The sequence below is a fragment of the Eumetopias jubatus genome, unplaced genomic scaffold (assembly GCF_037043125.1).
Source record: "Eumetopias jubatus isolate StellerSeaLion01/CBP00866 unplaced genomic scaffold, mEumJub1_p1.0 scaffold_2, whole genome shotgun sequence".
Taxonomy (NCBI): domain Eukaryota; kingdom Metazoa; phylum Chordata; class Mammalia; order Carnivora; family Otariidae; genus Eumetopias; species Eumetopias jubatus.
Genome location: NW_028274808.1, coordinates 121,574,406 through 121,593,897, shown reverse-complemented (window position 1 = coordinate 121,593,897; position 19,492 = coordinate 121,574,406). Strand labels below are relative to the sequence as shown.

The 19,492-nt window shown below is 38.6% G+C and overlaps 1 protein-coding gene across 1 annotated transcript in view; it reads left to right on the top strand.

Annotated features, from left to right (window-relative positions):
* Positions 1-18,866, top strand: part of METAP1 (methionyl aminopeptidase 1) — a 65,259-nt gene extending 46,393 nt beyond the window's left edge. Inside the window, exons 6-11 of the mRNA XM_088021099.1 lie at positions 1,093-1,176; positions 3,678-3,816; positions 5,358-5,489; positions 9,090-9,233; positions 13,242-13,307; positions 17,667-18,866. Of these exons, the coding sequence (XP_087877225.1) occupies positions 1,093-1,176; positions 3,678-3,816; positions 5,358-5,489; positions 9,090-9,233; positions 13,242-13,307; positions 17,667-17,830 (729 nt within the window). The 3' untranslated portion in view covers positions 17,831-18,866. The remainder of the gene's footprint in view (positions 1-1,092; positions 1,177-3,677; positions 3,817-5,357; positions 5,490-9,089; positions 9,234-13,241; positions 13,308-17,666) is intronic.
* The last annotated feature ends 626 nt before the right edge of the window (positions 18,867-19,492 follow it).

The window sequence follows — 19,492 nt, the reverse complement described above, 5'->3', positions numbered from 1 at the left end:
TTCATTAAAGTATTGCTAGCATATAATTTTATGCAACTGTTGTTTTCTGCATCGAAGCTTGGATAGCCTATTTGAAAAATAATATGGCAGGTAATCTAGTTTAGTTGGCAGTCAATTTTTTGACCTGTTGAATTTTTTTTTTTTTTTTAAAAACCAGGTATATTCATGATATTTTGTCATTTTATTTTCACGAGTCATCATAACATAGGGCAAAGTTTAAGGCTTTATATAACTTTAAGTTAAAGCCTCTGTTAAAGCCATGAAATACAGTAGCCCACCCTTATCCATGGTTTTGCTTTCCATGGTTTCAGTTACCCGTGGTCAACCACGGTCTGGAAGCAGGTGATCTTTTTTCTGATGTATTGTCAGAAGGTCATTAGTAGCTTAATGCTACATCACAATGCCTGTGTCATTCACTTCATTTTATCTCATCATGGAGGCATTTTATCATCCCACATCATCCCCAGAAGGGTGAGTACAGTATAGTAAGCTATTTTGAGAGAGAGAGAGAGATCACATTCATATAACTTTTATTAGAGTATATTGTTATATACTTTCTCTATATAATAATTGTTCTGTTATTGTTGTTAATCTCTCAGTCCTTTATTTATAAATTAAATTTTATCATAGGTTTATATATATAGGAAAAACATAGTATATGTTGGTTTCAGTACTGTCTGGTTTCAGGCATCCAGAGGGTCTTGGAACATATCCGCTACAGATAATGGGAGACTACTGTAACTAGGAAGTATAAAAATGTGAGAAGACTTAACTTCCATCAACTGATTGTTTAGATTCCTAGGATATGCATTTTCACATCAAAATCAGTCATGCTTTCTTATTAAGCTAGTTAGCCCAATTTTATTTATATATTTATACACACATCTATTTATTGATGGACATTGGAAATGCAAATGGTTTTAAAATGAAAATTCACGAATATAATAATACATAATATTTAAATTAAAATCTCTATAATAATTAGAGATCTGTAAAACAAATCTCTGACAAAATCTAAGATAGTACAAAGGGTACAGATTTCTGTTTCTGTTCTGTTTCTTCTTGAATGTATTAAATGTTTCTCTTTTACAGCTTGCTAGAGAAGTGTTGGACATTGCTGCTGGCATGATTAAACCGGGTGTAACTACTGAAGAAATAGATCATGCTGTACACTTAGTAAGAACTTTACTTATGAAAATGTTTTTCGCATTATTAGATGTTTCAGACTTCTAAAAATTAAGTAAACTTAAGTTCTGAATGTCTAAAATAATGTCTAAATTAACATAGCTAATTTGAAAGCAGATTTTTACTTTATTTCAATATAGAAAATATCCAAGTCTTTACTCCCATTTTTAAGTATCTGTGATACTGAGGTCTGAGGTGGCTTGATATATCTTGTTTCTGAAAGCTCACATTTTATGTTTTAGTTTAGTTTTTATAAAATGGTAATTTTATAAATATGTAGTGCTTTATTTTTTTAATACTAGTGCTTTAAATAAATCATGCCACTACATACATTAAATATTCTAAAATAAAGAATACAACTTCTGAAGCTATATTAGTAGAAAAATGTTCCCTTTTATATCTACAATAACAAAGCAGTAAATAGGTAAATGTTTGTAGTAAATATGATATAGGGATATTTTTTATAAAGATTGCCTATCCATCATGGAGAGACCTTAGTACATGAGTAGTAATGAATGCACACATTATATGAATAGATTGTTCACAAGAGAAGAGCAATAATTAGTTAATGTATCACATGGAAAACTAATTAAACCTGCTATGGTAATCAAACAGATGCAACTCATGAAGACCTACTGAATGAGTTCAGTATTTTAAAGATGTTTATTTCCACTGCCTTTATGGAGAAGATGAAGTTGGAACTCCTTTACATGGTGGTGCTACTCTAAACTGGGACAACCTTTTTGAAAGGAAATTTGACAATGTGTCTTGAGCCATAAAAATATTCATAAAATTATTTATTTATTGAGAGAGAGAAAGTGCATGCCTGTGTGTGAATGGGGGAGGGACTGATGGAGAGGGAGAGAGAGAATCCCAAGCAGCTCCTCGCCCAGCACGGAGCCCAGCAGTGGGGCTCGATCTCAATGAGATGCTGAGATCACGACGTGAGCTGAAATCAAGAGTCAGTTGTTTAACCAACTGAGCCACCCAGGTGCCCCAGCTTGTAAAATTTTTTATTTAAAAATATTTATAAATTCTGATTTTGGGGAATTGTTCCATATATTATAAAATATATAATATGCAGTAATAGCATTTTGTGCACTTGCTATATAGCCCAGGTGCTCTTTTTTTTTTTTTAATAGTGTGCGCAGAAGCCAGGGGGAGGGGCAGAGGGAGAGGGAGAAGCAGACTCTTCACTGAGCAGGGAGCCCGATGGTGGGGGTGATCCCAGGACCCTGAGGTCATGACCTGAGCTGAAGGCAGATGCCCAACCAACCGAGCCACCCAGGTGCTCCCAGGTGCTCTTTTACACGCTGCTTTTACTAACTCATTTAGATATGAAATGAAATAGATACCACTGTTGTCTGCCTTATACAAGAAAGGAAACTGAGGCTGGGGTTAATTAACTTGTCCAATGTTAGACGCAACTTGTAAGTAATGGAGTTAGCATTTTTAGTCAAGACAGTTTGCTGTGTAAACTACTATTTATACTGGCTATGAGAAGTATAGAAGTATATCATTAAATAAGGGAAAAGTGACAGGCATGTAGTTATTGGTTCTAACATTTTTTGTAATTGAGGAAACTTAATTTAAATTTCCAATAATAGTGGAATTGCCAGTAAAATTATGGTGTATTTCACAAATCATATTAATATGCAACTATTTAAAAACTATTAGTCTGAAGACTGTGTGGCAGTATGGAAAGAGAAATCATATATGCTATGACTCGCACTGTGTAAAAACATCCAAGTAAAATAGACTTAAGGAGAACCGGACCATTTTCTTAGAGGTTCTTTTGTTGTTCCATATGAGTGTAGTGATTAAAATGTATCTGGAAGTACTTTATCATCTCTCAATTATGTTGGTACTCCTTTTTTGGTCATAGGGATATAGGCTTATGTAAGATATAGTTACATTAAAAGTACATTAATATTTACTTTAAATACTATCTTTTCATTTTAAATATATTTTTAATAAAAAGTTAATTCTAAACTAGAATCTTCATATACATTAACATTTGTGTGTATTTGTAAATATTTGTAATATGAATTTGCTTTTCTTTTGCAATTGTTAGTAAACTGGTTTGCGTACAGTCTGAATGGTGTGTATTGTTTAAGATAATATTTACTAATATTTCTAAAATAAAATATTAAGTTCATTAGCATCTGTGCAACAAATATTTTCACATTTTTCATATTTTAAAATCTGATTAATTGGGGTGCCTGGATGACTCAGTCCGTTGAGCATCTGACTCCTGATTTTGGCTCAGGTCATGATCTCAGGGTCATGAGATCAAGCCCTGCGTTGGGCTCTGTGCTTGTGGAGTCTGCTTGAGATTCTCTTCCTTTGCCTCTGCTCCTTCCCCCACTCAGCGCACTCTCTCTTCTCTCTCTAAATAAATAAATACAATCTTAAAAAAAAAAATGTAGTTAATTGCATACTGATTTTTTCTTTTGCACATTCCAAATTATTTTCTCTGTATTTTATTATAGGCATGTATTGCAAGAAATTGTTATCCTTCTCCCCTGAATTATTATAATTTCCCAAAGTCTTGTTGTACTTCAGTGAATGAAGTGATCTGCCATGGGATTCCAGACAGACGGCCCTTGCAAGAAGGTGATATTGTTAATGGTAAGAAATATGTAAGTGTGACTTTTGTCCCCATCAGTGAAGCAACAACAAGGTTTTGGGCATCTTACAGTGACTTGCGTCTTGTTTACTTGGTTCCTATCTTTAACTTATCCTTTTTTTGTATTTAAAATTTAAAAGAAATCTTAAATCTATGGAAACATTTTTTATGATTTTAAGATACTGCTTTTAAGATACTTCTAGTATATGTTTGGTACAGCATGAATTTCTTTAATGCCCGTTATCGAATGTGATTGATAAATTGGTGAAAAATGTCAGCGAAATGTGGAAGTAATGTTAATTCAAGTGGGATTTTTCCCCCCTTTTCCTTTTCGTCCACTGATGATTTTGAAGAGCTCAGGGCAGGCTTTCTTACACATGAGAGAAGTTTTTAGTAATATCTGAGGAGAAGTTTTTAGTAATATCTGAATATCTGAAGACCCTAAGAAAAAAGCTAAAATCCTACAGAAGTGCCTTCCTTGATGTATGAAGTTCAGAAAGTGGCTTTAAGGGCCACTGTGTTAAGCTGTCTTGCAAGTGTAGAGGAAGGAGCTGCCAGGATTTCCCTCTGTGATTAAAAGAAATATCGACGAAGAAGGCATCCCTAGGTGGTATTTTTAATATTGATGAACTCGGTCTCTTTAGTCATCAGATACCTTCAAAGGCTTACATATCAGATTGGGAAGCATGAGCCCAAGTGGTAAAGGCTGCCAGGAGTGCACTGCCCGCAATGCTGGCTGGGAGGGATAGTGGACACAACAGACGCTTCTTGTTCTGGTTAGAACAGTCAGGGTGTCTGTTTATGAAGTGCCATAGGTGTCGAGTAGTCTGCCCAACCCTGTTTTTCATACAAACCCTGTTATTTTTATTACATGCATAATGCGTGTGGTTTTTCAGGAATGTATGTGTTGTGCTAGTCAACACACTATATTGTGATATTGTAGGTTGGTTGAAAATTCATGGTTTAAAAATCCTAATTTAATGTATATATTCAGTGTATTGTATAGTAGTAGTCTGTCCTCTTAAATATGGGGACAATGGGAGGGATGAATATTCACAAATAAGGGGAAGACAGATGAGTTTTTGAGAAACAAATGTAGAATAGTGTAAGTTTTTCTATTTACGGATGTGCTAGGAGGAGGAGAAAACTTGTCGAAGATGGTAAGTGAAAGCAGTGTTTTCTGTTTAATGTCAAAATGTAGCGTAGTCGTCTGTTTAATGCTATTAATGTGGCTTATTGATCCTGCGTGAATGTGTCCTCAGTACATGTCTTCTGCCACACGTGATCTGATTGGTGCTGTACGTATAAAAGTCCACCATCTGGCTTGGGCTGCGCGACCACGCACTCTTCTCCACAGTGCCTTTAGTTGCAGTACAGGCAAGGAGTGTCTTCCGGGAAGTCACTTGGTATCTCTTCGTGTCTGCTTTGAGAATGCAGAAATTGTCTTGCTCATGAAACTGCTTGACACTGTCATGTTGGAGAAGTGACTTCTATTTTGAAATAAAAACCGTTGTGGTCTTTATACTTGTACATTGTTTTGCAGTGGACATCACTCTTTATCGCAATGGTTATCACGGGGACTTGAATGAGACGTTTTTTGTTGGAGAGGTGGATGAGGGAGCGCGGAAACTGGTGCAGACCACGTATGAGTGCCTGATGCAAGCCATCGACGCAGGTCAGTGTCCATGCTGTGCACTCGCCACAGCAGCTGTACGTTCGGGGGCCTCACCCGGCTCTTGATTGCATTCCTTGTCCCACTGGCTCTGCCTCTCCCCTAACCTGACTTAGCTTGGGATTGTAGCAGGAATGATTGACAGGTGATTTGGGCATCCTTTGATGAGGTGGACCAGATGATTGTTATCATCCTTTACCTCTTCTGGATTGATCTGCCTTTTCTTTGGCTGATAAATGAGGAGAAATGTGTATTATACGTATAGCATATGATAAATGTATAGGAATGTATAGTTCTTGAGTGCAGCTTTCTTTCTACTTGTTAATTCTTTCATAAGTATTATGTTCTCATAAAAAAACAAGATGCTAGATTATAAGAAAAATGAATGATCTTCCTTTATTCTTAGCTTTTTCCTTTTTATATCTTTGTTCTTTTTCTACTTTTAACGTTTAGGCTTTTTCTATTTTTCTATTTTTATTATTATTTTTTAAAGATTTTATTATTATTTATTTATTTGACAGAGAGAGACACAGCAGGAGAGGGAACACAAGCAGGGGGAGTGGGAGAGGGAGAAGCAGACTTCCCGCCAAGCAGGGAGCCCGATGCGGGGGCTCGATCCCAGTACCCTGGGATCATGACCTGAGCCGAAGGCAGACGCTTAACGACTGAGCCACCCAGGCACCCCGTCGGCTTTTTCTACTTTTAACATTTAGTTTTTTTCTCCCCTGTGTATTAACAGACAGACACACCATATATCCCTATATGTGTGTGTTTACTTAGGTTAAATGGTGTTAAAGTATTGGTAAGTATTATGTAATTTAATACTTTCTCAGTAGAATCTTTATGATTTTTCCAAATTAGCATATGTATCTGCATGCATAGATCTACTACTCCCTTCTTTTAATGGCTCTATATTATATTCCACAGTATAAAAACTTCTACAGTTCTTCCCCTACTGGAATTTGGTGTTTTCCAAATGTCTTGCTTATTGTAGTGAATAACAACTTTTTTTTTTTTTTTTTTGGTGAATAATACCTTTGAGTAGAGATATATTTCTTTTGGATTTTACTCAGGCTGTCTTTGTCCATACAAACAGCTCATACAGATATTTTTTCTGTTGATACTGTCTTAGGAGGAGCGAGAAGGAATGGTTTGTTGCGAATGCTAGCAGACTGTTTAAAAGGACAGTTTGAGTGCAAACAACATATTCAGTTGAAACTCACAACATTTTAGCTCTATTGTTTAGTATATTATTTGTACCCGCCGCCCCCTTCCTGCACAATAAACCTGATATATCATCAACAAAGTATTGGACATGACCAGATTCTTTGGGAAACACATAGTTATCTCTAATGACATAGATCTGTTATTTTTATTGTCTTGAATCTATTTTAACATGCATGGAAGATGGTGAAATTTTTACTGATAAAGTTGGAGGAATGAAAAATGAAAATGTGATATTCTCATGTATCAGTGTATGAGATTTCTTTTTACTTATTATTCATTGTGGATTATTTAAAAACTAATATTCTTTAGTGTTTAATTTCTCATTTGGGGAAGTTATAGTTTAAAATAACCCTTAGGGTTTCTGCCAGGTAATGTCTTCAATGTTTATGTCCTTTTTGCTTTTCTGTGAGTTGACTGAAATAACCAGATAGCGAAAGTGTTGTTTTACAAAGACACAGGAATAAAACTTGCCAAGAAACTATCAGAAACCAGTCTTCGTTAACAGTAGCCAGGAAGGAACAAAAGTTGCTTAATCTCTGGAAAGTGCTATTAATACCTTTGTGTGTATCATTCTTGCCCCTTATTTTCTATTAACTTGGCGACTCAGTGTGGTGCGGCACAGTAGAGAGCTTCACTGTTGTTGAAATTCTCCTTCTAGAATAGGGCTTCTCAGCGTTTACATTATTGACATTTTGAGTCTGGGAATTCTTTGTTGTGGAGCCTGTCCTTTGCATTGTAGGATGCTTAGCTACGTTCCTGGTCTTTACCCGCTAGATGCCAGTTGCACTCCTACTTGTGACAACCAGAAACGTCTCCAGATTTTAATGAGGTGCATCCTTGGTATGAGAACTGCCTCGGGTTTGAGAATTAGGGAGGAATCTCCTCTCTTCTACTCTCTCATTATTTTTGAACAGCGATTTTCTTTGTTGTATATTGTACAAACTGGGGTTAAAATTTTGCTTTCCTCCCCCACGACTGGGGCTGATGGGAAGTCTTGGATGGGAATGCAAGGAAATCATTATGAAAATCAGCATGGTTCCTCAAAATTATTAACATCCCACCCCCCAAAAAAGTCAAGCTAGAATATATAGTTAAGAGCAAGTATATATTAATTGAAATGATTCCTGGAGCTATTTCCCCAGAGATTTGCTTGGCTGGCGGAGATACGTTGTACCTGAACCTCAGGTTGGAAATCAGGTAGGCAGAGTAGGAGACTGTAGGGAGTCTGAAGACCCCCAGAACCATGGCTAGGTTCCCCAGGAGTCTGGCAGGGCCCAGCTCCTGGGGTCTCTGTGAGGAGGGCCATACCAACAATGAGAACCACTTTGTTTGTTTTAGTTTTTATTGAAACAGTGGTAAAAGTCATAAAAATTAAGCAGGGCAGGAATATATAGTAAGAAGTATCTTTTTTTTTTTTAAAGATATATTTATTAGAGACCGTGCACACAAGTAAGGGGATGGGGCAGAAGCAGAGGAAGAAGCAGACTCGCTGCTGAGCAGGGAGCCCAATGTGGGGCTTGATCCCAGAACCGTGAGACCATGACCTGAGCCAGAGGCAGAAGCTTAACAGACTGAGCCACCCAGGCGCTCAAGAAGTATCTTTCTGTACCCTATCTCCAGGACTGTGTTCACAGGCAACTCTGAATAGTTTTAGGATCACTTTTATGGGGATAAAGAAGCCCAGGGGAAGTAATTCTTTGAGAGGTTGATCAGACTGAAACTGAGGACAAGTCAAGTTACTTTCTGGACATTCCTTTTCCTTCTGGTGCTCTCTCCTCTCCTTACCTCTTCTCACTTTAAAACACTAGCACACTTGGGGCCTCTGGGTGGCTCGGTCCGTTAAGCGTCCAGCTCTTGATTTTGGCTCAGGTCATGACCTCAGGGTAAATGGGATCGAGCCCCGCATCGGGCTCTGCACTGGGTGTGGAGCCTGCTTTAAGATTCTCTGTCTCCCTTTGTCCTCCTCCCTCCCCCCCGCACCGTGCATGTGCTCTCTCGCTCTCTCTCTGTCTTTCCCCCAAAAAAGGAGTAGTACCTTGACATTAGAGAAGGAGAGGAAGAGATGCGTGTTTTCCATTCTTTTGTTTATTCAGAAAACCAAAGGAACGTCTCCCCAACCCCTTCGTACTGCACATGTGTCTTTTTCTACACCGAAGGATGGAATACAGGTGCTACTGGTTTGAATCTCAGCTTTGCCATTTACTGGCAGTACAGCATCTCTGTCCCTTGGTTTCCTCATCTGAAAGTTTCGTACATCTCTGTTTACGTGGCGGCATATAATGGAGGCATGCAAAGCATTTAGAAAGGTTCCTGGCACTTAGATAGTAAATGTTAGTTATTATTACTTTGTCATGACTCTTTTTTTTTTCCTTTCAGTGAAACCTGGTGTTCGATACAGAGAATTGGGAAACATTATTCAGAAGCACGCCCAAGCGAATGGGTTTTCAGTTGTTCGAAGCTATTGTGGGCATGGAATCCACAAGCTTTTTCATACAGCCCCCAATGTACCCCATTATGCCAGTGAGTACTAGCCAAAGATTTGGTTTTTGCTAGCCATTTATTCAGCTAATATTTATTCAAACATTTAACAGGACCTACTATTTTGTACTTATTAATCTATAAGCTGTTATAAATGGACTGTCAAAATGTATATTTGCTCATACACAATACACATTCATATTTTGCTCATGTAACAGTCCAAAATGTGTGTTTGGTGACTGTTGGGGGTGGTCTTAGGGCAGTTATTCTGTGACCCAGGTCCTGTCATCTTCATCCTATACCTTTCAAGGTCACTTTGGGTTACTCTTCTAACCTGTAGATACTGGGGAGGTTGGGAAGAAGCATGAAGGGGTATGTTTGGGAGGTTTTAATGAACCAGCCTGGAATTGGCATAAATCACTTAACATTGACTTTTCATTGGCAGGAGTGCAGTCATATGGCTACACTAACCGCGGAGGAGGTTGGGAAATATAATCTAGCTGAGTAATCAGAAGAAAAGTAAACTGGTTTTGGTGAACAGCTAATAGCCTCTGCCACGGGTCTAGCTGTCACTATTCTGATTCCTTAAGTGAAATTGGTTTGGTTTGGTTTGATTTTGTAGTGTATGTCAGATACTGTACTATTTATTGGTATAAATACAGGGGAATAGAGGACCTTTCCTCAAGATGAGTGGTGTTTGATAGAATAACGAAGGAAGTGTGGGACAATTAATGTTTTCCAGACACCTTTTCTCTTGGAGAGCTAGGTTGTGCAGGAATAAGTCTGCTGTTTAGTGCTCAAAAGGAAAGCTGTCCACACTAAGTCACCTAAGAAGGAATTTAACATGTATGTATGAGTTATTGCTATGTAGACACTTACACATAGCTTTTTGTGCTTCAGTTTCCCCATCTTGAACAATAGAAGGGAATGACACCTCTCCGAGAAGTGTTACTAGGAGTGAGAGAGAGAACACATGGAGAGCACTTAATGTTAACTTTTAGAATAATGATGATGATGATATACATTATTTCATTTGATCTCACCACTCTGAATAATTTCTTAGCCTTATTTATTTATTTGTTTATTTATTTATTAAGTTGCACTGGGTGTGGAGCCTACTGTGGGCTTGAACTCACCACCCTGAGATCAAGACCTGAGCTGAGATCAAGAGTCAGATGCTTAACTGACTGAGCTACCCAGGCGCCCCTTTAGCCCTATTTTAAAGAGCAGATTGTGAAGAAAGAAAGAAAAAAAGATAGATAGATTCTGTGCTTAGGGAAGTACTTTATTTACTCAGGTTCACACAGACTAGTAAATAAATTCTAGGGCTAGGATTGGTACCTGGGTTCTGTCTTTCTAAAGGCAGTCTTTATTTCTGTACTTTGTGGTGCCTAGTGAGGACTGGAGCAGTTGGGTGCAGGTCCTGTGGGAGAAATATGGAATGGTTGAAATTTTGGTTTGGTGGAGAAGATGAGGAAGAACATTCCAGGAAGAAATCAAGAGTAAATGCTTCAAGTTGAGACTGAATAGAGACATGATAAGCTTGGGCTGAGTATTTTGTTTTAAAAACTAGCAGTAGGCAGTTATAGGACCAAGGATATTTGACTTCATTTGTAGGGATTTGCAGAAACATTTTTGAGCAGAAGAATGACAAGGTGAAGTTGCTATTTCAGTAAGACAGGTTTGGCAGTGGTGTCTAGAACGGATTGCAGGTGTGAGGGAGTCAGGCTAGCCAGCCCAATGCACAGTTGCTGCAGTTGAGGTGTGAGCTGGAAAATCCTAGGTGTTAGTAGTTGTGAAGAAAAGGGAAATGAGTGAGAAGCCTCTCAGTGGGAGAAGCTGGAGAAGTAGTTTAGAGCACAGCATTTGATCTATATCAACAAACATTTATTAGCAGACCACAAGGTTCTTATTTAAGCTGTGAACTGTGCTTGAAATAAAAATTAGCAACAGAAAATAAGTTACTAACTCAGTTCCTTCCTGGTAGGCCCTGTAACCACCCAATGTGCATTCCATTAACAGATTGGAAGTAGCTAGTCCGGTTGTAGTGATAAACGTGTACACGTTTGTGTATGTGTGTGTAAAAAGAGTGTGTGCAGGAGAGGGGGTGAAAAAAGTCCCTTTACTTACTGAATTGACAACTCAGGTTTAGATATGGGTTATAAAAACAGAGACTGAAGAAGATAGAATTTATGGGAGAAGGGGATATGGGTCCATGATGATAGTGTCCATAAAACAAAACCATTTCATTAGGAATAAAAAATGATTCTGGAAAAAGAAGCGAGGACCAGGTATATACTTATTTCATAAATTTGAGACATTTATGAAAAGTCCAGTGTAAATTGGGTTTATGTAAATTAAAATATGTTGTGAACACTTTAGGGAAGTGTGAAAGGAAACTGCCCCAAGTCTATGTACATAGACCTTTTGAAATGTAAATGATCCTAGCTTTGGCTTGTCAACCCATATTCCTAACCCACTAAAGGTGGAACTAGGAAACTGTGTAACGTCCCTCCACCCCTTCTGTGTAAGAGAAGTCCTTGTTAGCTTAGAGTGATTGCCTTTTATTTCAGTCATCATGGTTGGGAAGTGAAGATAATACCCTATATTTAGAATGTATTTTACAATAATTCTTTGAGGTAGATGATAGAGCAGGTACAAATTTTTTAAAAAGTACTTAGCATAGTATCTGCAGTTGTGTAGTCAATCAGATAAGGTATATTTGCTGAGTGAGGTATGTTGACAAACTGAAACCATGAGTCAGGTTGAGTGGGAGTTGTAACTTTTCTAGAATAATGAGTACTCTGCATCAGCACTGTCCGCTTGTAATGTATTATGAGGCACATATGTAATTTAAAAATTTCTTGTGGTCATATTAAAAAAGTAAAAAGAAAGAGGTGAACTAATTTTAATGGTATATTTTACTTAATGCATTGCATTCACAATGGCAGCATTTCAACATTTAGTCAATGTAAAAATGATTGAGGTGTATTACATACTTTGAGTTTGACTCAGTTTTTACACTCGGAGCCCATACCGCTCTGACTGGCTCTTTGCGAGTGCTCAGTGGCTCGGTGCGGCTGGTGCTGCAGTACTGGGACAGCTCGGCTCCACAGTCCTTTATCCTTTTTTTTTTTTTTTTAAAGATTTTATTTATTTATTCATGAGAGACAGAGAAGCAGAGGGAGAAGCAGGCTCCCCGTGGAGCAGGGAGCCCAATGCGGGACTCGATCCCAGGACCCTGGGATCATGACCTGAGCCCAAGGCAGACGCTTAACGACTGAGCCACCCAGGCGCCCCCTTTATCCTTTTTCTTTCTGTGACACCATACTGACACTCTCGACATTAAGAAATATATATATCCTCAAAAAAAAAATATATCCTCAGGGAATATGACCAGTTCTTTATATGTAGTAAGTTGCAGGTCACTGGGAAAGAAAGTTCATGGGATTAGCAATAGAAAGTCAAAATTGTGTTTCGCCTCTCAGATTTTATGACAGTTTACAAACTCCAGATTTTAGAATCTGCAGGGAGTGTATTTTGGCAATACTGAAGATAGTGGCGAGCAGCAGGATAGCTGTTCACAGGGAAAGATGTGCAGGTAGAAACACGTGGGTGAGATGAGACCATACTCAGGAAGAAGGGTGTTTAGTAGATGCAACCTCTGGACACGTGTCCTTCTTTACCAAAGTCACCATCATGAAGAGCAGCCTGAGAGCCAGTCTCTTTGCCATCTGGTGGTCAGGCAGAGCAAATGCACTCACTTGTTTACTGATGCTCACATCTGTTCTTGTGTTTTAATTTGAACTTTAACCTGGTTCTCCATTTTTGTCTGAGATTGTCTCCAAAGGTCCGTCCCTCTTTTTACCTTTTGGCCTTTTTTGGAGGATGGCGGGTCTGGATACTTGAATTCATAGTTGTGTTTTTCTTGATGGTCCTGAAAAATACGCTCATATTCGTGAACAGTGTGTACTCTTACCAGTGAGCTGTTCAACAGTACACTCTTGATTTTTTGCTGTGTTTTGAGAATTTTATTTTCTTTAATTTCAGAAAATAAAGCAGTTGGAGTGATGAAGGCGGGCCATGTATTTACAATTGAGCCAATGATTTGTGAAGGTGAGAAAAAGGGATGCTGTCCTGTTCTTTAATTGAATTTTTATTTATTTTTGGCTACTTATCAGATTAGTAGTCTGCTCTGTTTATTTTCTTTTTGGTTCATATCCACTTCTTGTCCCATCTCAAACTCGATTCAGTATCATATGGAGAACTGAGAATCGTATGGGTTGGCAAGAAAGCAATACTTTCTACCTGGTAATTCTGCTGTCAGTAGATGTTCAAGGACTTGAATCCCGGTCCCTTTCCATAAAAGACGCTGTCAAAGGGGGCATTGTTAACAGTCCTGAGCCTCCATTATGTGTAGCTTGCTTGGCAGGGGCCTGGGAGGGGAAAGAAGAAGTAGAGCCACTCACTTTGAGGCAGACATAGGTATATGATTTAATTCTCCACACCTTGGGAGGTGTTGGTGCTGTCCCCATTACATAGAAGAGCAGCCTTATCCTTGAAGAAGTAACCGGACTAAAGTCACTGAGCCAGTTACGTAGCTAGTGACAGAGTTTGTCAGACTCTAACCTCAGGAGCTGTTCTGCCTCTTCAGGTCGTGTGCTCAGGTTTTCTTGTGAAAGCACAGCCCAGACACATTTAGTGCTGGCAGATTTGTGCCCTCACTGTCACTGGTCCCCGTGGCAGGCTTGTGGCAGTGATGATTAGGACTTCTCACCCAGATGCTCACGTGTTCTCTTCACCTTTCTTCTCAGCCAGTTCTCTGTTGGGATTACGGGATACAGCAAGGCGATGGTAGTGGGGCCGGTGTGTCCTGGGGCCTCACTGAAGGATACCTCCTTTCTGGATCCTTCCAGTCTTTTTTATAATCTGATCTTGGGAGTGACCTCCCATTACTTCTGCCAGATTGCAGTGACTTAGGAGCGAGTCACTAAATCCAGCCCACAGGCTGCTTTATAACATGATCCTTTGCTGCCTTTTCTGTAAAATGGAGATGACAGTCTTGAACCTGTCACCTCCCCAGGGCTGCTGTAAGAATCGAGATGATTTATAGTAGCACAGAATACCTTGTGTACTTTAGAGGGCTGGACAAATGTAAGGTGTTGTTTTAGTCATACTCCTGGAATACAAATAAAGTTCTGATCATGTGGAACCAATTGCAAGGGCAGTGCATATATTAGCAGAGAAAGGCCAGAAGCTGAGTGGAAAGTGTTTTGATTATATACCTATTTTCATTAATTGGTACCTGGTTGGTGAGACATGATGTGGTATTTCCAGGTATAAGCAAATAACTTTCTAAGGAGCCTGGTCAGATAATCATCAAATTATAATGCATATACTTCAGTGTAGCTCAGTGAGGTTAAATCCTACCTCTGGAGTGGAAAGTTTCAAATCCAAAGAGGAATTTGAATTTTCTCAGAATAATATCCAGGTATGTTTGACTTGACATTAGTAAAGAACCTGTTTGAAGCAGATCACAATAAAGTCAGAGAAGTATTATATCTTAAAATCCAGTTGTGAAAGGTTACTCATTACATCGAAAAATATCCAGTCACTCGTCTTCAGATGTTTGACAAAGCATGAGTTAACGTTCTTCAAGCTACCTCACATTTTTCTTTTTAGGCTGGGATTTAGTATTGCAAAAGTAGGTTACTTCACTGCAGAGTTTATGTTCTAGGATTTTTCTGAGTCAGACCTAATCTTTGATAAAGATTACTTAGAATGAAGAATGTTTTGATTTTTTTGACATCTAATTTGGAGACAAGAAAGTAAGTCTCAAAACATAGTTTTATAGCAGTATCCAGAATTGTAGAACTTTCTCATTTTGCTTCCCTCTCCCCTCCCTGCTCTCCTCTCTCTCTCTCTCTCTCTCTCTCTCTCTCTCTCTCTCTCTCTCTCTCTGCTTCTTTCATTGTCCTAGGGCTGTTTTCACTGTCCCTTTGTTAAATTTCTCTAGTCTCAGCCCCTCCCCAACCTATTTTGCTTCATTGTAATTTCTTAACTTCCCTCACCGATCCGTTTCTTTCTCTAAGCCCCTTCTGGTTACAGGCGTGTGTGGTCCACAGATATTGCACAGTATAATCTGTTCTCACCATCTGTGTGCCTGACATTTAAAGATAATAATCAGGAATTAAATGCTGTAATAAAAGTGTAAAAAGATTATTTCCTTCACAATACACATTGGTTGTAGTTTAGTCAGATTTGTGCCAAAGTTATACCAGGAAAGCTAAATTCATTAATTCAGTTCTTAACTCATAGTTCTGTAATGAGTAGTATCCAATATGTTTTCTAAAATGAAACCCAGTGCCTTTATTTTGGAAATACCATCTTGATTTGATATTTGGGAGGTATAAAAAATGTGAAAATACAACACACCTGAGGAAATTTAAAATACCATCATTACTTCATTGGACTAAAGACCAAAATGAAGTTGGAAAGACAAACAGTTGAAGTATAAATAGGAATCTTTTATTATTACTATTATTATCATTATTATTACTGAAGTATAATTGACATACAATGTTATATTAGTTTCAGGTGTCCAATAAACATACTGACTGGACAGTATTGTATCAGTGCTCATCATGATAAGTATAGTCACCATCTGTCAACATACAGCATTACAATATTATTGATTATATTATTGATTATATTCCCCAGGCTGTACTACTTTCATCTCTGTGATTTACTTATTTATAACTGGAAGTTTGTACCTCTTAATTCCCATTATATATTACACACACACACACACACACACACACACACACACACACACACACTGGAAGTTTGTACCTCTTAATTCCCATTATATATTACACACACACACACACACACACACACACACACACACACACACACACACTGGAAGTTTGTACCTCTTAATTCCCATTATATATTACACACACACACACACACACACACACACACACACACACACACACACACACACACACACACACACACACACACACACACACACACACACACACACACACACACCCGCCATGTATCTCCCCTCTGGTAACCACCAGTTTGTTCTCTGTATTTCATTTGTTTTGTTTTTTGTTTTTCACATATAAGTGAAATCATAGGCTTTTTTTCTTTCTCTGTCTGATTTATTTCACCTACCATAATACCCTCTAGGTCTATCCATGTTGTGGCATATGGCACGATCTCATCCTTTTTCATGGCTCTGTGGCATTCCATTGTGTATGTATACCGTACCCTCTCATCCATTCATCTATCAGTGGACACTTGGATTGCTTCCATATCTTGGCTACATGCTGCAGTAAATGTGGGGAGGTATATATCTTTTTGAATTAGTGTTTTTGTTTCTTTGGGTAAATACCTAATAGTGGAATTACTCTATTGTTTGGTAATTCTATTTTTAATTTTTTGAGGAACCTACACACTGTTTTTCACAGAGGGTGTGCCAGTTTGTATTCCTACTAACAGTCCATATGGGTTCCCTTTTCTCTATTTCCTCACCAACGCGTGTTGTCTTTTTGATTTTAGCCATTCTGACAGGTGTGAGGTGATACCTCATTGTGGTTTTGATTTGCATTTCCCTGATTATTAGTGATGCTGAGCATCTTTCCATGTGTTTGTTGTCTATTTGTATGTCTTTGGAAAAATATCTATTCATGTCTTCTGCCCAATTTTAATTGGATTATTTGTGTGGGGAGGGATTTGGTGTTGAGGTGTATACATTCTTTATGTATTTTGGATATCAACCCCTTATTGGATATATCATTTGCAGATATCTTCTCCCATTCATTAGGCTACTTTTCTGTTTTGTTGATGATGTCTTATGCTGTGCAAAAGCTTTTTATTTTGGTGTAGCTCCAATAGTTTATTTATTTTTTCAAGATTTATCTATTTATTTGAGAAGAGGGGTAGGGGGAGGAGCTGAGGGAGAAAGAAAATCTCAAGCAGACTCCACGCTCAGCACGGAGCCCAAGGCAGGGCCCAATCTCACCACCCAAGATCATGACCTGAGCCAAAACCAAGATTTGGACGCTTACCCGGCTGAGCCACCCAGAGACCCCTAATACTTTATTTTTGCTTTTGTTTCCCTTGCCTGAGGAGACAGATTCATAAATATGTTGATGAGGCTGATGTCCAGGGATTACTGCCTATGTTTTCTTTAAGGAGTTCCATCGTTTCAGGTCTTACATTCAAGTCTTTAATTTATTTTGAGTTTATTTTTATGTGTGGTGGTAAGAACATGGTCCAGTTTCATTCTTTTGCATGTATCTGTCCACCGTTTGTAAATAGGAGTGTTCATAGTGAATTTTCTAATTGTTTCTGTGATATCCAAGGATATAGGAGTACATGCAAATAGACTTACCTAGAGAGTTTGTTTAGAAAACTGAGCGGTAGAATTAAGAAACTATTCTTGTTTGTTTGTTTAAGGCGGGTGGCAGGATGAAACCTGGCCAGATGGTTGGACTGCGGTGACGAGAGATGGAAAGCGATCTGCGCAGTTCGAGCACACCCTGCTGGTCACGGACACTGGCTGTGAAATCCTGACGCGGCGACTCGACAGCACGCGGCCTCACTTCATGTCCCAATTTTAATTTCTCCCGAGATGGCACATCTCGATAATACCTTCTGGCTGTACTATGCATTTTATAGGGAGTACAGAATGGAAGAGGAAATTTTTATTACTTGTTTTGTTTTGACTATAGATAAGGAAGGACTACAGCATTGGATGTGTGTCCTCCAGAACTTGTCTTGGGTCTGAAAAAGCTGAGAAGAATAAAGGAGACATTCTCACCTCTTTTCATTGCTCCCCTCTCCCTCCAGAAATCTCTGCACCCCTGTTTTCTCACTTGGCCTTTGAGCACTTTTTACTTAAACCTGCTTCTAGTTGCTTTTATCACTGCCACAACTGGGCCAGCAAGAGCCGGCTGCTCTCCAGGTGAATGTGGAAGATGAGAATCCTTGAAACTTTAGCAACATACGTTGTTCCAGATTTTTTTTATTATATATGTATGGAAATATATATGTATACATTTTAAATTCCATGTATGTGATTACCGAACACTAAATGACCTGGGTTTGTGTTGATTCTGCTCTGACAGGGTTATATGCTGTCCTAAATGGACCCATAGTTTGCAGTGATTTATTTCGCAGTTGGGAATTGGCCTCCCTCCTTCCCCATGCTGATTATTTACCCTTGTAATTGTGTGTAAGGAAGCACTCGGTCAGTGAGACTTTCTCTCCAATGTGGACTCTGTCAGTGAATGGATGTGGCAACAGTCACTTTGGAAAAGGGTTGTCAGGTTTTTAAAAATCTAGTTTATGGCAAAAATAGCCATGCTTCACATGGTAACTGGCTGTCGCAGACCATGAGAATTTTGTAATACGTTGCTATTTCAGACCTCTGTTTGGTCGAAATGGGAGGGAGAAAGCTCCCTTTCTTCCCCTCTGTTGTATTTCAAGGGCACACCTTGGAGATATTCAGAGAAGGGTGAAGGTTGCACTGTGGAGGTTGATGGGAAGAGACAGTTCTGAAATCTCTTTAGCAGCGAGCAGAGTAAGTCTGGTGGGCTCTTAGCTTCCGACATTTAGTAAACCTGGTAGTGATGAATAAAGGAACTTCTTTCAAGACTGGACTGTTTCCTTGCAGTAGAGATGCAGCTGTCCATGGTGTGTTGAAAACACACTTTACCTTTACATGGTTGGGAACCTCATTAGAAATGACCTCAGCTGCCCAGTACCTGTGTTCCTTTCAGTAGTTGATTCCAAATGGGAGTGTATCCAATGAACACATATCAGATCGAAGCTACTGTCATTGGAGTGTACTTGATTACTGGGTATCTGGTAACTTTCTTCTAACATAATTTGATACCACTGACATGTTAATACGAGAACATCTTTCCCAGAGTGCCTCAGACCTTTATTGCTTTAAAAGAATTATGATAATGTTTTCATTACTTTTATTATTTTAATGATTTAGTGAAGTGACTGAATCTGGTATAGACTTTTGGGGGTATGTGTGTGAAGTTTTTTATCAAACTGTAATATTTGTGAATGGAATGCCTTGCAATATGAATGTTAATATAATGTGTAAAGGGAGATTAAAAGTTTGAATGATTATCCTGCGTGTAGTCATTAACTTTGCTGCATTTGTTTGGGATTTCAGAGGGCAGTGGTGGGGAATAGGGTGGCTGATTTCATCATCTCAAATAAACTCATGACCATTGGAGTAAAAAGAGTTTTTTTGAGTTTAATAA